We start from the raw sequence: 17,928 nt of genomic DNA on the forward strand, positions 1-17,928 counted from the left end.
ATAGTCCCTGACTTTCTTTAGTTTTTTTGTCCATGTTTTCCTTTAGCTCATTAAGCATGTTTAAGGCAGTTGTTTTAAAGCTTTCATCTATAATTCCAACATATGGACTTCCTCACGATGGTTTCTGTCCATTTATTTTTTTTCTTTGAATAGGCTATATGTTCCTGTTTCTTTGTATGTCTTGTGATTTTTTTTACAAAAACTAGACATTTGACTATTATGTGGTAACTCTAGAAATAAAATTCTCTCCTTTCCCTGAGGTTTGCTCTTTTATTGGTTGTTGAAAGGTATAGAAGTCCATTTTTTTAATTGATTTTCCCAAACTATTATTGCAAAGACCATATTCCTTGTCAAAGTAGTCACAGAAGTCTCTGCTCCTTAGCTTTTGTTCAGCTACTGTTTTGAAAGAGATTTCCTCAAATGCCCAGAACTCTCCCAATTTTTGAAAATTGACTATGTTCAGGGGCCCACCTTCAATGCTTAGCTAGGCTTTCACTGAGCCTAGGGATCAGACCAAGGTGAAAGCTTAGGGTCTTCTCAGTTCTTTTCTTTTGTGTGTGTATGTGAGGAAGATTGGCCCTGAGCTACCATCTGTTGCCAATATTCCTCTTTTTGCTTGAGGAAGATTGCCACTGAGATAACATCTGTGCCAATCTTCCTCTATTTAGTATGTGGGATGCTGCCAAAGTGTGGCCTGGCAAGTGGTGCTAGGTCTGCGCCCAGGATCTGAACTTGCAAACTCTGGGCCACCGAAGTGGAGTGCTCAAACTTAACCACTACGCCACTGGGCCAGCCCATTCTCAGTTCTTTTCTGAGCATACGTCTTGCCCTGATCATGCACTTGGCTTTTGTGTAGGCACAGGAGAAGAGAACAAAGCTTGAAAGGAAGAAAAGTATTATACTCACAGGTCCCAGAGAGGAGGTCACTGCATGCAACGTGGGGCCACTAGGGAAGCACCAATGTTGGTCGAGAGGCAGAAAAGAGCAAGGAGAAGGACTTGGCCAGACTTGAGTGGGGTTTCTGTAGGAAAGGGAAGGCAGGACAGAGTAAACAGCTTAGAATTGGCTAGTTTGAGTAATTCCAGCAGGCTTTGGGCTATTGAGGTGGTCTCCAGTTGCCTAGTACCTGGTCCTGGGAGGATTCAGGGCAGGGGAGAAATTGCCTTGGTGTGTGAGAGTTAGATAAGGAGGTGGTTGGGGCTGTAGACTTGGGATTGATTGGTTTGCATATGAGAGATGTGCTCCCAGCCAAGCCTTTTGCTATCTCTAAGAAAGGGCTAGCCCTGGGAAGGGCAGTGCCTCTGTCTTTAAGACCCCCAAATGCCAGAGCATCAAGAATACAGAAAATAAGAAAAAATAGTTAATATAATTGGCCCTGTGATTAATGGATATCAAACAGACAAATGCAGAATCTAGGAAAACACAGAACAGGATCTAATTCCCTTACAGACTGTATCAGTTTGCTAGGGCTATCATAACAAAGTACCACAAACTGGCTAGATTAAACAGCAGAAATTTATTTTCTCAGTTCTAGAGGCTAGAAGTCCAATGTCAAGGTATCAGCAGGGTCGCTTTCTTCTGAGGTCTATCTCCTTGGCTTGTAGATAGCCGTCTTCTCCGTGTCTTATGGTCTTCCCTCTGCGTGTGTCTGTGTTCTAATCTCCTCTCATAAGGACAGGAAGCATATTGGAATAGGGCCAACTTTACTAATCTCATATTAATTTAATTAATTCTTTAAAAACCCTGTGTTCAAATACAGTCGCATTCTGAGGTACAGAGGATTAGACTTCAACAAACGAATGAGTGGGGGAGGAGGACACAATTAAGCCCATAACATAGATAAAGCTAATTATGCATCTTGTGGATTTCCAAGTCACAAGTTCTTGTGGGAAAAATAATCTGAAGTGGATATCATGCAGCAAAAGGACATGGAATTACAAAAAGAACATACACAACCTGTGGGTGAGGGAAGGCAGAAGGGGCAGGACCTTTGGGTGGTCTGAACCACAGAGTTTTTCAACAATGAATCAGTGAGAAGTCATTTGACTCAGGCACCTTGACTCCTAGACCACGGTGTATCAAAAAATACAAGCAAAGCACAAACATTCTGATTTCCATTTTTGCTAATCTGAAATATCTGTTGTTTAGTTGGAGGATTTGGCCTTTGAGTGTGATCTAGGAGAGCAGGTCCATTCAAGGACCATCTTCTCTCATGCTGGGGGTGAAGTAGAATCAGAAACCATGATTATCCATGTCCTAATAGTCTTGGGAGAGCCCTCATGAAAGAGCAGAAGCTGTCTTGACAGAAAAGATAGGTTCTTATCACTATTTGGTCAGGAGGAGATGTCCACTAGGAGTATAGGCTCTAGAGACAGACCCACCTCAAGCAAAGCAATCAACTTCCCTGAACCTTCATTCTTCATCTGAAAACATATAGGGACACTTAATTCATATAATCAAATGTTATAAATTTATAACATTTATTAATATAAATAAGTGCTCAATAGATGCTAGTCTCCTCACTTGTCTACACTCCTCCCCATTCCGGGGTCTTTGGAATTGTGGGAGAAACATGTATCACTGTTGGAAGCCTGCCCTGGGAAATTCTGTAGCAGGGAGGAGGGACTGTCAACCTCTGGCCATGACCACCAAGGTCCTCATGTTGGGTCCCTGAATCTCTGACCCTTGGTTTCCTCCAAATACAATGCAGGCTTCATGGAACTGTTGTAAAGATTAAGTGAGGTCATTCGATGTGGCCTAAAGGGCCTGGACCGTAGAAAATTCCCACTAAATGTTAGTGCTCTCTCCCCTCAACACCATGTCTGCAGAAAATGCCTACCTGTGAGACTGACTTTGAGGGCCATGTATATGGTACATGATGAGTACAAAATATAAAATAAAATAAAAGTTAAACTAGTAAATTGTCAGCCTTGGACATCTACGGGGGATGTCAGACTTAAGTAGATGGGCCCTAAAAGTCAAAGGGGGGTGGGGGGATTTTTCATTGTAATGTGCCTTGGCCATCCCTACCTGCCTTTGATTTCAGAAAAGACTTTTTGTCCTAAGACAGCACTAAAAATCTCAAAAGAGCACCTGGGAAAGAGATTCCTCCAGGTCTGCTTGCTTTGGTGATGAAATGAAGACCCTTTGGAATTTAACTCTACATAGTTGTTTTCAAAGTGTGCTTCCCAGACCAGCAGCACCAAAATCATCTGGGAACTTGTCAGAAATGCAAATTCTCAGGCCCTACTCCAGATCTACTGGTTCAGAAACTCTAGGGGTGGGGCCCAGCAACCCGTGTTTTAACCAGCTCTCCAGGGAATTCTGATACAAGCCATGGTTTGAGAACCACTGCTCTAAGGCCTTGGTCTGATTCTGAAATGCACGTGTATGTGCTGCAGGCACTCGTGTGTAAAGAAGGGTCCTTTATCAGGTGGGCATTTAATACCAGTTTTCAAAGCATGGGGTGAATTTTATCGATTTACCTGTTCTTTGAGTTGCTCTTAGGATGACAAAAGCTGGCTGAGTCAGGGATGCAATGTGGAGCTCTGAGACTGAACAACACTCACCTGAATCCCCCAGAGCCAGTCAAACAAGGCTGCCCTATTAGCCTCACCCACATCTCCCTAGTTCCTTCCCCACTAATCCATCAAGGTAATGGTACCTCATTCAAACAACTTCATTCACTGGAATCCAAGTTGAAGGTTAAAAGGAGTTTTCTTGGGGCTGGGTTGAAGGTAATGTTAAGAAGCCTCTCTCTTCCAACTAAGCACCCATATGTTTTCTCCCAAGGTTTGCTTTGTGAAGCAGGACAAGCTGTAGTGGATCTTTTAGGAGATGGTGATTTCAGAAGGGTGGGCTCCAAACGTTAAAAAAACAATTTTTAAATTGTTAAAATTGTAGATTCTAGTCTTAATTGTCCTGACTCCTGCTTCCCAATCCATATCTTGTACCGACTAAAGCTCAACGCAGACACATTCAGTATTTCTCTAGAATCTCTAGAGAATAGGAAATCAGGATGTCACAGTTTGTAAATGTTTTCATTCTTATCAGAGTAGTATATTTTAATTTATGGGACTAAATGCAGCTTAGTATAACATCTGTATGGCATCCTTCTTGTGTGTATCTCCCATCCCCTTTTCAAAGTGCCCTTGTCACACCCAGAGGAGGTAGGTAGATGCTATAAGCACCAAGGTCCCCAATTTTCCAAAGATAAAAACACAGAGCTGAAACAAAATAATTCACCACAATATACACAGTGAATCATCGGCAAAGCCAGAAAGAGAATCTAGGACAATCTAGGTACGCTAAGCCCGCTCCATCCACTGGCTTTCAATTTGTCTCCTTTTATCCTTTCGAAGCTGAAATATATCAAAAACTCCACACAAAACTGAGAACTCTCAGTAGTGCTAGCCATGTGGAACTCTCCACTTTTCCCTCTTCTCTGCCTAGCTTAAGGGGAATATGAGGGCACATCAAATAGTTTCCTTTCCTTTCATAAGAACAAGCCATCCTTTTACCTGTCGAACCATGTTTATACCCAGGAACCACACTCAGCTCCACAGAATCTCAGATCCCAGCTTTGTTCTAAACTAGCCTGAAATCAGTAAACACTTAACATCGTGACTTCAATAGGATTATATTACAATATAATTAATATCTCATAGGTGAAATTAAGAGAATTAAATTAAATTCATTAATTAAATTTAAATTAAATTTTTAAAATTTCCCCCTAGGAAACAAACAGATTCAATAAGAAATAAAAGCACTGAGCACTATCACCTGGAACAGAGACCACCTACCCTAACCTTGGCCAATGGATGAGCACCAATTAAGACATTTAAAAGAGGAAGGCTGTGGTCACATGCACTCAAGGGAAGAAGGATCTCAGGCTAATTGTTTCAATGTTTCAGGAGAGTGCACTGCTTTGAGATGACAGATGCCCCAAAGAGTCACATTTGCTCGACTATGTGAGACAGAGTCAGCTTCTAAGCTCGTAGGTCAACATCAGCACCATGAGGAAGAGCAGCCTCTTGAAAATGCACTCCAATTCATTATAGTTGCCAGAGTGTACACTTTGTGCAGCCACAAGGAAAGGTTAACTAAAAATAAATCAAGCGTTTATAAATAAATGCCCATATCATTCATTCACTCCACAAACACTGTTGGGTGGCTAAGACATTCCAGGCACAGCAAATACCAAAATGAGTGAAGTTCCAAACTTGAAGAACTCACAATGGACATTTTTAAGAAGACCATAAAATCTCCTTGATTCAAGATTATCTGCTTTTTCCACCGGCCCGAGGCTGATGCCTTGGTCCATCCCCTTGGGGTAAGTACTGCCATCCCCAGGCTACTCCTTTAAAAACCAAACACCCAAGACAGGGACCCCAACAGGCCCCCATCTTCAACTTCAATGCCTTCAACAGTTTACCACATTGATTTTTCTTGTGCCAGGAAAAACTTGACAGGGATATGATCGGGGGTGGGGAGAGGGCATTTTAAAGAAAAGAAAAGATGAGGGGAAGGTCAGATAGGGACAGGACCAGGAACAAGGGAGACCAAACTCTTAAAATAATACTCAAGGATCACAAACAATGTTGACACACTGAATCTACCTGAGACAAACTTGCATCAGACATCACAGGGCTTCCATTTCTTAGTCTGCCTTTACCTAGGTAGGACTGAGTGGACTTTCCTTCTGCAGCTCTAATCTGTACAACTGACTGTATCACACTGGCCTAAAATACATAAGTTGACAGCAAGTTAATGATTCTTCTCCGGCAAGCCTGTAATTACGCATGTACAGATTTATCAACTGGGCAAAATTTACAACTGGCTGGTTTCCCTTCAACACCATCCAATGGGGCTAAAGTGAGGCAGAGTAAAGAGCCTGGCCTTCATGAGCACAGTCTGCAGCAGAAGGCAGGACTTAGGCAAAATATGCATGGCAGAAGACGGCCACAGTCAGCAGGATGATGCCATTGATATTCATTATCGTCCGCCACAGAGGCTTCTCGGAGGTGTCTGTCATCTTCAGCTTCATGGCTTCCTCTTCTTCCTTTGTCATCTTGGGGCCTTTCTGCTGATCCAGACCACAAAACAGGTCATAGGCCCTCCTGAAGCATCCTTTTTTCTCCTCAGGAACTTCTGTGACAGGGGAAAGGCATAAAAGAATTGTCGGATACAGAGGCAAAAGGGACTAGAAAAGGTTTCCAGTGAGTACACATTTTCCAATTTTCTCATTTCAGGAATGGAAATAGTTCAAAATGTTTGAGCAAACTTAATTAATTACAAGATGATGTTACTAGATGGATTCTACGTTCTTATGATCAGCTAGCTTAAGTTTTCTATCAGGACCAATGCAAATGCATTTTGATATAGAAAAGTTAGAATCAAACAGGAAATAATAGTTTATGAGAGATAAATATTAACAAGGGGATGGGGAACTGGTATATATGAAAGACCTGGAAAACCCACCTCTAAAGCACATAAACTCATGTCTGTTTGTTACATCACTGGAAAGCAACAAAACTGGCATGACTCAGGAGAGCATTGGCTGCACCTGGAAATTCGAAGGCTTCAAAACAGATCTAGACATGTGGTAAAGATTGGTCTGAACAGTCAGAACAGGGCAGCAGTGATCAACACTTCTAGGGCTTAAGATCTCACATTGCATATCAACACTGCTGAATCAAACCATCTAACTTGCCATGCCATTCGAAGTGGATGCCCACCTAGGGAACTAATTCTCTCCTCTGAGCCCAGGTGTGGCATCAGAGATAGCCAGATCTGGGTTAGAATCTCAGGTCTGTAACTCGCTAGATAGGAAATCAAGGCCTCTGTGGTTTTCAGTACCATGGTCAGGGACCACTGCTCTCCACTCTGCCATCTTTAAGAATCACAGAATTTTAGAACTGAAAAGAACCGTAGTGGTCAAGCCCATATATGTATCAGAACTGGAACAAAAACCAAGTTTTATGGGCTTGTTAATTCACCTCTTATCTTCCGTATCTGTGATTAGAGAAATAATGCCTTCTTCCTTATAAGAAGGAAAGAGAGAGTACCCAGTACATAGTAGATGTCAAGAAATATTAGTCTCCTTCTGTTTTCTCTTTCCTCTCACACAAATGAGAAAGAGAGACAAACCTCCTTGTTTCCATCCACTTTGGTCCACTAAACCAAGACAGAAGAATGGGGAAGGAGTAGCAGGAGCTGGGCTCACCGACCAGCCCAAGTGTGAAACGCACAGTTATCTGGATCAATAAAAAGCTAGGTGGCCTTGAGAAAGTCTCTATGTCTCATTTTCCTCAACTGTAAAGTTGGAAAAATTATAGTTGCATTATCTGCCTTAATAGTAATGTGGTACCAAGATGAATCGCTAGAATAGAGTAAGGTATTCATAGTTAAAATATGTTATGATCATATTATTATCAATTATGATGATGATGGTGGTGACAATAATGATATGGGGATCATGACGCAGCTGCAACTTTCCTTCTGCTGCTGATTCTCAGGGAATGGTGAGACCCATTGTCTACAAAAGCCCTCAAGAGATTTCAGTTTATAATACTTTAAGGGCAGGGTGTTCAGTCTGATTTCACCAGGAGTTCAACAAGATTCAAGTGCTGCCATGAACCTCAGAAGTCACTAAGCTAATTCTCTAGCCCATGTGGGAGTCCCCTATATGGCATCCTTAATAGATGCACACCTGATGCTCACCCCTTCCCAGACCAACTCCATTAGAAAACTCTTCCTTAGTAGCAATCACGATGGTGATAATTATAGACAATTCTTATGGTGGAGCATTATCTCGTTCAATGTTTCCAACGGTGCTATAAGGTATGGGCTATCATTTAGAATACTTTTACATAAGGAACCTAAGCTTCAGAAAAATGGAATCACTTGCCCAGGATAGTAAGTAGAGAAGTCAGGATTCAATCTAAGTTCTTCCTAAATCCAAGTCCTACACTCTGCCCTATCCTGCCTCCTTACTTTGAGTTAAAACTGAATGAGTTCTTTCCATCCATCAGTCTTAAGTCTGCCCTCTGGTATGGGACTAATCTCTTCTCCCATATTAAAACATTCAAAATACACCTTACCCATGTCCCTTTTAAATCTATGATATGCTCACTCAATGTGGAGATATTTTTGGAGGTTGGAAAAGTAGGGGGCATGTGCACTCCTGCCTGCTCCAAGAAAGCAGGAAGGGACTGCCTTTTTCAACACCATGGTCAGCTGCCTATGGCTCCAGGTTCCTTCCAGTACATGCAGAGTCACAAGTTTCAGAACTGAAAGGTCTTTAGAGATCAAGAGCAGATTGTATCAGGGCTGGAATCATAGGTAAAGCCTCTGCCACCCTGGGCCTCAATTTATGTCTGTAAAATGAGGTGCTAAAACCAAGTGATCTCTAGGGCCCTTCCCAGAGCTCAGATTCTATGATGCTTCTGATGGCCAGATTGAGCACTTGTTCTGCTGCATCTATGCTCACCTTCAGATGGAGTGATGAGACCTCCAGCACCAGGTAAAGCACCTATGACCTTGAGCTCCCACATGTCTGCACACCACACATCTCCACAACCATCCTCCATGTGTGCAGCCCTCCCACATAGGGAGGAAACGTTTCAACACAGAAGCGAGGAAAGAATTTCTCCATGATCAGGGTAAGTCTCTGAGCATTGACTAAGCACGATCTTACTGGACTTCCAGAGAAATTTGATTTTCTAAATCTGAGGTAGTAAGCCAGAAGACACAAGACCCCAAGAACCTCGATCCCATCTCCCTGATGTCACTAGAAGTGACCATAGCTTTGGTTCCATCTGCCTTCAGTTCACAGAGTATGTTGGAGGAGCTCTGACTCTTCCCTCATCCCTGGCCATGCCCCAAATCACTTCAGGGTGACAAATACCTCATCCACACTCACTCATTGAGCATTGTAAACTATTGGGGGGGGGGGGTTGGGATGATTCCATACCTCCCTCCTCCCCTTGACCAGGCCTCAGAGTGATCTTCCCAAAACCCATTTATCCATCTCATCCCCAGCCGCCCCTCACTGCCCTCTAGGAGAAAGATCTGAGCTTTGATGAAGGCATTTAGTGAAGATGTCAGTAAAATCTTCTGGCTGTTGTAGGAGTAATATTTTAGGGCTTGGAAATAGGCTCTTGGTCATAAATCACCTATTTCAATGCTCTCCTCCAAGGTGTCTTGGATATTCTCTTCTCCTGCATCCAGGTCAATACGTTCCTCTTTGCTGTTGCGCAGGCTCCAACACAGGCGGTAGAGCTGTGAAGAAGGCAGAACAGGTTAGCAGAAATATCCAAATGGTGTCTTGGGCCAATGAGTTGGGAAGACATAGAGATATACATCAAGAAAGGAAAAGGAATGTGGCCTCCCAGTATCAACAAGAACATAGATAATAGTTTCCATCTACAGCATTATTTCTAAATATGTGGAGAACTTAGATGTAAATCATACACATGTATACACTAGTCAGGGGCTAAGAGACTGCCTTAAATATAGAAACATTTGTTGAATGAATGAACAAACGAATTTATTCCTTTTAGCACTGGTGCTGGGAAACAAGATTAGACACCCATTTGTTCACACCAAAAATCTGTGAGATCAGTTTTTTGCACAATATGTTTGTCATATTATGAGGAGAGAATCTGTAGAATCATGAGTCTTTAGAATAGGGAAGAGCTGGAGGCATAGTTTCTATTGATTTGAAACCAGAAACTTGAAGAAGTCTGTAAATTGATGCAAGGTGTTTGTCCCAACCATGCTCCTTTCAGTGACTACCTTGCTTTCTCTACTTCAAGAGGAAATATGGGGTTAGATGCATTTGGGGCTGCAATATTTTCAAAGACTGAGACATAGAGAAGCAACTGATACAACATATAGAAAGCCAGTGACAGATTCGGCCAATAAACATCATGGTGGTCCTCCTGCTATAAAAAGTAGTCTTTCTTTGACATTAAGGTTGGTCACAGCTTTGAAAATTTGGCAATAAGGTTAAAAGTCTCTTAGGCATTCCATATTTGTATATGTGTGAGTACAGAGTTATCAAAAACTTCTCTCTTTCTCTATGGACAAGTATAACCTTGGGTTAATCTCTAGCTCTGTTCTTAGAAATCTAAAAAAGATAGAATGCCCACTGTGTTGGGTTACCAGACTATATTGCTCATGGAAAAGAATGGCCCACAATTGGTCATCTTCATCTGCACTAGGAGGGCTATGAATAAACTCTAAACCAAAGGTGATGTCTAGAGCTAAAGAAGAATATATGCCATTCTTGAAGTCTTGAATCAACTGGACTTTAATATTGTTTGAAACATCTTGAATTCTATGGACAACTGTTTGGTGGCTTAATTGGAAAATATATATATAAAGGGTAAATCATACTTCAGATTTCCCCAAGTGTGGTGATTTTTTGTAACTAAGTATGTCCCTTGCTGGGACCGCTGGAAGCTCTGACCATGGGGCTGTTATAAGAAATAGAAGTTCCTATTTGGGACATGAGCATCTAAGCCATGTGCCCACCCGTGTGATCTCCTTCCCTCGCACCTGAGCTGTCACTTGGGGATCAGGATCCAGAGAACAGCCCCTGGACTGAAACGTGGACTGCTGTGAGGACTCTTGCTGAAGAAACATGCTTGAAGCTATCCTGCTGACACACCGTACTTCCTGTCCCATATCCTTCTACAATGGCAATTGTGGACAGTTTTAGTCCTATGAGTGTGAGATGTCTAACTGAGCCAAGGCCAACCAAGATGGGTGTTTCAGCAAGAACACGAAACAAAGGCAGAACAGGCTTCCCAAATAGATACTCACATGCACATCTGGAATGGGCTTGGTGAAGAGGGAGACGACCACAATGGTGATGACAGAAATGGCAAAGAGGATGATGGCAAAGTACAAGTAGTGCACACCACAGATAATTGTGGGGCAGTTGCTGGGCTCCGTGCAGCTCCCAGTTCCATAGGCAAATTCAGTAATCATACGGGCCAACCCAACCAGAAATCCTAAGATTAGTCCCCAAAAGGCTCCCTGTGAAAGAAAACTCTGGGTTAACTGATGCCGAACATGCAAAACAGCTGAGCATTCCTGGGGGGACAGAGGCAAAGGAATACATATAAGAGCAATAACAGCTCCAGGCCATCTGAAGCCAGACACTGGAGTTCAGAATGTGGGGAGGAGCGTTACATCAGGCCTTCAGTGGATGTGTTCATCATATTGCAGTGATACGACTTTCCCTGGGTCATAAAACAAGGACTCATAATACAATGGGGTAAAGTGTCTAATAACCGGTACAGAATGTCAACCCAAAGCCTCAATTCCAAAAATTCCCTTTAACTTTAAAAACATTTTCTTCTGCTTTATCTCCCCAAATCCCCCCTGGTACATAGTTGTATATGTTAGTTGCAGGTCCTTCTAGTTGTGGCATGTAGGACACCGCCTCAACATGGCCTGACGAGCGGTGCCATGTCCGCGCCCAGGATCCGAACCGTCAAAACCCTGGGCCGCCGCAGCAAAGCGCGTGAAATTAACCACTCGGCCATGGGGCCAGCCCCTAAAAACAATTTTAATCTCTCTCTACCTGCAAGTACTATCACCATCAGTCTCCAGATGTAGGTACATTCAAGTGTAAAGTAATTACTTGTGAAGGAAATTGTATTCCTTGAAGACATGGGAAAAAATTGGGGATGAAAGAGCAAGAAATGAACTTTTCCATCAAAATATAAATAATACTTCCTTCTTTAACTCTTTTATACATCCAAAGTCATTGTTTTCGAGAACAGAAAATTATACTACGTTTTTAAATTAAATTTTGGGTTTGCATATTAGAAATATGGAAAGCCTCTAAAAGACTAGAAATGCAATTCCAAAACAAAGCAAAACAAAAAGACTAGAAATATTGAGGGACAATTTTTCAGCTTTTTAAAAACCCTTTCTTCCTTTATTTCATTCATTCTTTCTTTTTTTTTGCTCAGTCCTCACCTGGAGGACCAGGTTTGAGTCTAGAGGCCACAGTTTAAGAGGACAAAGTAGAGTGAGCATTCATGTCAAGTGTTGATCTGAATAGCCCCTCTGCTAGCCACCAGTGCCTCTACACTTTATATTCCAGGTGTGCTAAATCACCAGCTATTCTTTAAACACGTCATGTAGGTTCACGTCCCATGTCTTTGTGCAGGTAATTTTCCCTATCTGGAAGAACACAGGCTCTTCCCTTTCTGGTAACTTTGTTCTAGCTTAAATGTCCCCTCTCTTCCTTCCCAGACAAAACTGGGTGGGCGCATCCTCCTTGGTGTGGCTGCAGCACTGTGGACACACCTCCACACCAGCACTGACCACAGTGCTGTGTAGTCACTCATTCATTACTCTGTCTCCCCATTGGAGTTGGGAGCCTGCCCAGGAAGGAACCAGGATTCATTCTCGTTGTGTTGCTAGTGCCTGGGCCCAAGTCTGGCATCTGGAAGTGTCTGCTAGATAAATAAAAGAATAAGGAAAAAGAAAAAACTGTTCCCCATTCATCCCCTATACATGTCTTAAGTCAAAAAAATATTTCTTGACTTTAGTTTGTATGAATAGTCTTGATAAAACTTGCTAGAGTTTTCTTTCTCTTTTGGCAATTAGCCTCTTCTTATTACTGTAGACTTTATTCCCAAGAAGCTCTTGAAAAATCTGGGAACCTTTGACATTTTCCTCAAGACTTAGAGTCACCCCTCAGCAAACACAATGCCTGACCAGTCCTGAGAATCACCTTGCAATCTCTAAATGCTATACTCCAGAGACTCAAGGCCAGGGTTTCTCACCCTCAGCACTGTGACAATTGGGCTGGATAATTCTTCGTGGGGAGGGAAGGCACTGTCCTGTACATTGTAGAATGTTTGTAGCATCCCTGGCCTCCACCCACTACATACCAATGGCATCCCCTGAGTCATAACACTCAGAAATGTTCCCAGACATTGCCAAATATCCCCTGGGGGAGCTCAAAATCACCCCCAGTGGAGAATCTTCCCAGCCTATCCAGCTCTTAGCCTTATATTTTGAAGGCCCTGGTCCACTGCTGGATTGAATATGCTGATATCCCACTGCAATATCCAACTGGGTTTCTAGCCACACTTTCCTAACTTGTATTTCAGAAATCTCCCAGTGAGCCAGCTTCTGCCAATCCCTACTGAAACATATCCCAAGATGTGTCCTCATTTCTCTAACCAGTTGAGACCACTTTCAGGCTCAATTATGACCTCTCAAGGGCATTTATCTATGCGCCTGGTTTTTGTCACCAGCAAATCTGGACTATCTTCCTAATAGCAAATGGCAAATGAAGAGGGGCACACGTGTTGATTTATGTACCTCAAAGCTGGGTCACTCTAGTGATGTATTTCACTGGTATATGTTTGTTTCAGACCTTTTGGGAGAAAAGAGTTGTTTCCAAACAAAAAAAGTCATGATTTATATTGTTTCAGACAATCAGCTAAATAGTCAACACCCCTGCTCTTTCCCAACCCTCCCCAATCACACAGATGGTCGGATAGAGAGACCGCTGAGCAACACCCCAATCAGAAAGTATATCCAAAGATTTTTTTTTTCATGGTGCTTCAAAATCTATGATGTCAGCCCACCAATGACCCAAATTATTTAGCCTAGTTTTCAAAGGGACCATTCCTCAACTAACTTTAGCCTGCCTTTCCAGTTGTGTCTTCCATTATACACACACACACAAACTTCCTCTCAAGCCAGGAGAGATTCCTCATCCTCACCCTTATCCTTCCACTTCCACGTCTGAGTTCTGGACAGTGCTAGTCTCTCTGCCTTGAACGCCCTCTCTTCCCTCTCAGTTTCATCCCATGCTGATGTAGCCTTTCTGGGAATCCCTCCCTACTTAGATTTTGTGCCTCATTTTACCCCTCAATTGTTATCTACCTTACATTGTTTTATACATAAACTGCTTGAGCACCAGGACTTGGTCCTTCAGTGGGCCCTGAAAAGTGCTGGCTGGAAAGTCTTGCTCACTGCAGAACTGCTGGAAGCAGTCTGTGCTAGGACTTCTTCCAGAGCTGCTCACCCAGGGGCTACAAACGTTCCAGAGAGTGCCATGCAATCGGGTCAAAATCACCAAGTTTGGATGGAAAAATGTACATCATTAGTTTGGAACCTGCAGCAAGGAGGAGAGTCTGACAGAATGTGAACTCAGGAGAGTCCCATAGTCCCCAGAGGCTTTCCAATACAAACCCTCTGTGACACACCCATTCCTGCTTAAGAAGTCTGGGAAATAGAATCCTTTCCATAGAGAATACGTAAACCCACATGGGAACGTCTGTGCCAGAATGGCTTTTCTGGACATGCCAGAATGATACCTACTGACTCAGTGGTTCTCTTCCAGAAAATAGCAAGGAGGAATACAGCTGCGATGGGTGGTCCCAAGTAACTGGTGATGGACTGGATGTAATCGAAGAGCTGCCCACTTTGTGCTGACTGCACAATGGGCACCCAGGCGATGCTGACGCCAATCAGCACCAGGATGAACAACCTGAAATCAAAACCCCCAAAACAGAGTGTCAATAAACGCCTTTACTTGAATAAATATATTTCACTAGGTATCATATATATATATAACTATCAAATATATATACACACATAAATGTATATATTTTAAGATATAATATACATATATAAATTTTACATGTGTGTGTATATATATTATATACATATAATATGACCACAGCATGGAAAAATAATGAGCAAATTCATCTTGAGGCTTTTTTCTTCTGCGTTCTGTCTCTTCAGGAAAATCATCTATGCTTATGAGTAAGTGAAATGCCCTTGACTTTCAATAGCAGTGTGGACCCAGTCACTAGCATAAGAGAATCCCACTCTGAGAGGCAGGAGAGTTTAGGAACAAGGGTATGAGCTTTGGAGTCAGACAGTCCTGGATTCAAATTCTTATTCTCTCCATGTGACACTGGACACGTTGCTTAACCTCTCTGAGTCTCAGTTTCTCCATCTGTAAACTTGGAATAATACGACCAACCTTGCAAAGTTGGAGTAAAGATTAGTGAGAGTAAAACACTTAGCAAACAGTAAACACTCAATAAATACTAAAGACTATAATTATTATTTTCTCCTCTTTCTTCTTCTTCATAATAAAGTTAAAAACACAAGCCAAGAAGAGTTTCTAAAGGAACGGTCTAAATAGAAAGGCACACTACCAGGTGTTTTCAGCTCTCCTCCTTTTGAGTTTCACTTCAAGTCCTGAAAAGATTGCAAGGTTCCCTTACAAGCTCTTCTTACTTATCCTTTTGATTTAATTAGAAAGAAGGCTGTGTTTCCCTTACCTCACTGACCTGAATTTAAGGCAAATGAGTCTTAAACTAACCCTCACAAAGCAGTGTTTTCACCCACATATTTCTCCTTCTGGAATGCCCTTCCCATTTCCCCATTGACCCAAATCCTACCCATCATTTTGGACTCAGCTCAGGGTCTCCCTCCCAGAGGAACCTTCCCAACTACCACATGCCACACTTACCTCTCCCTTCTCTGAGCCCCTGACTGCTCTTACAGTCCCCACAGCAAAGGATAGAATTTTTTCATGTAACTGTAGCTTATCCAGGGCAAGGACAAGCCAAGGGCAGCAATCGTGGGATGCACAAAAATGTGAGCCCCAACATAATCTCAGGGCCAAGGAGTCCAGCCCTGAGCCAAGCAACAAAATGGGTCTCTTCTTATGTTGCATCCTGAGCCTTACAAATAACAGAAAAAGCCAATAAACTCCTTTCAAAGGAAAAACCAGTCAGGGTAACAGTGCTGCTTCCTGTGAGGCAGAGGTGTAGAGTCTGGCCTGATCAGACTTCCTCTGGGTGCCAGGAGTCTTGTCACCTGAGAGTGGTCTGTCACTTTTCTTCCACTTCCTTTGCCCTAACTTGCTGATAAGACCTATGAGGTGGCAGCCCATACCCCTCCTGCACTCAGTGGGAACCCTTCCCTTGACTGACATCCCAGGGACGTGTCCTACCTGCCGTGAGGAGGTCGGCCTGCCTTGGTCCTATGGAGAGACACAGCAGAGCTTCTGCCAGTCCTCTGTCCAGAGCATCTGCTCCATGGATAACTGTGATCACGAGCACTCCTGACACATGTGTCAATGCTTACTGCTTTCAGGACCCTGTTGTGTCAATTAACCCACTTGACAACAACAAATGTGCACATAGCCTGGTGTTTTAGACTTTACAGAGCATGCTCACAAGCACAATATCGCCTGACCCTCATAACGGTCCTGCAAAATGTTGCAGCAAAGGGTCAAGGCATTGGAGGCACCTGGGCCTCAAAGATGGCCAGTGTGGAGAGCCACAGTGTGGAAGCTGAGGAGGACAGCATGGGGTAGTGTAAAGGGCCTTGGACAAGGACTCAGTTGGCCATGAGTTCCAGTCTTGGCCCTGCCGCTGTCCAGGTTGCCTGGATTTAGGCAGGACAAGCCTCATTTTGCTCATTGATAAACTGAGAGTTAGATTCGATGATCTCTGATGTCACTTCTTTCTCCAGAGGGGCATTGTTTGATGATCTCCAAATGAAAGTTAAATGCCACTCAAGGGCAAACATAACCAGCTACAAAGATAACTCTCATTCTATGCAGACATCTACCAATCTTCCCTCGCTTGAGGGGTAACACAGATGGAACCTCTCTGATCATTCAAGCTTTCTTAGTACGTGGTATGAGAATGCTGCATTTACCTTCCTACAAGCATGAGCTCTTTCTCAGATGCTCTCTTCCGGATCTTGGTGTAGATGTCCATGGTGAAGAGGGTGCTAGCACTGTTGAAGATGGAGGTCAGGGAGCTCATGAGGGAGGCCAACATGACTGATAGCATCAGGCCTCGCAATCCTGGAAGAGAAGGAGGTTCTGAGTGGCACACACAGCGCCTCAGCTCTTTTGTGCTCAGAAAGCGTGAGGCCTCAAAGTTTGTCTGCCTTCTGAAATCATGCCATGTTCTCTGATTTATCTCTCCAGAAAAAGTAGAAGTTTTAAAAAATGGACTATGGCTTCAAATTATATTGTAAGCCCATAGCAGTCAACAAAGAGCTAGAATACAATATATATAAGGTAAATACTTTGATAATGATCATGGTAGTAGTGGTGGTAGTGATGGTGCATGTGTGTTTCCATATGAGGGGACTTTTATGAAAAAACAGCCCATAAAATGGGAGAAAATATTTGCAAATCATACATCTAATAAGAGTCTAGTATACAGAATACATACGTAAAGAACTCCTACTACTCAATAATAAAAAGACAAATAACCCAATTAAAATGGGCAAAGGATCTAAATAGACACTTCTTCAAAGAAGATAAATAAATGGCTAATAATCACATGAAAAGATCTTCAATATCAGGGAAATTCAAATCAAAACCACAATGAGATACCACTAGGGGCTGGCCTGGTGGCATAGTGGTTAGGTTCACATGCTTCACTTCAGGGGCCCAGGGTTCGCAGGTTCAGACCCCAGGCATGGATCTAGCACCGCTCATCAGGCCACACTGTGGTGGCATCTCACATAAAATAAAGGAAAATTGGCACAGATGTTAGCTCAGGGCCAATCTTCCTCACCAAAAAAAAAAACACACACACACACAACGAGATACTACTTTGCACCCTCTCGAGTGGCTATAATTGAAAAAAAAAAAAGACAGATAATAACAAGTGTGGGTGGAGATGTGAAGACATAGGAACCCTCATACATTGCTGGCAGTAATGTAAAATGATACAGCTACTGTGTAAAATAGTCTGGCAGGTCCTCAAATAGTTCAACATAGAGTTACTATATGACCCATCAATTTTACTCCTAGATATGTACCTAAAAGAAATGAAAACATATGTCCACAGAAACATTTGTACATGAATGTTTGCAGCAGTATTATTTATAATAGCTAAA

The 17,928-nt window shown here is 42.7% G+C and overlaps 1 protein-coding gene across 1 annotated transcript in view; it reads right to left on the reverse strand.

Moving 5' to 3' along the window:
* Positions 1-5,792: 5,792 nt before the first annotated feature.
* Positions 5,793-17,928, reverse strand: part of SLC5A1 (solute carrier family 5 member 1) — a 57,135-nt gene continuing 44,999 nt past the window's right edge. Inside the window, exons 11-15 of the mRNA NM_001081872.1 lie at positions 16,729-16,879; positions 14,365-14,533; positions 10,831-11,046; positions 9,177-9,282; positions 5,793-6,150 (exon numbers count right to left, since the gene is read on the reverse strand). Coding sequence (NP_001075341.1) covers positions 5,933-6,150; positions 9,177-9,282; positions 10,831-11,046; positions 14,365-14,533; positions 16,729-16,879 — 860 coding nt within the window. The 3' untranslated portion in view covers positions 5,793-5,932. The remainder of the gene's footprint in view (positions 6,151-9,176; positions 9,283-10,830; positions 11,047-14,364; positions 14,534-16,728; positions 16,880-17,928) is intronic.

The sequence above is a fragment of the Equus caballus genome, chromosome 8 (assembly GCF_041296265.1).
Source record: "Equus caballus isolate H_3958 breed thoroughbred chromosome 8, TB-T2T, whole genome shotgun sequence".
Taxonomy (NCBI): Eukaryota; Metazoa; Chordata; class Mammalia; order Perissodactyla; family Equidae; genus Equus; species Equus caballus.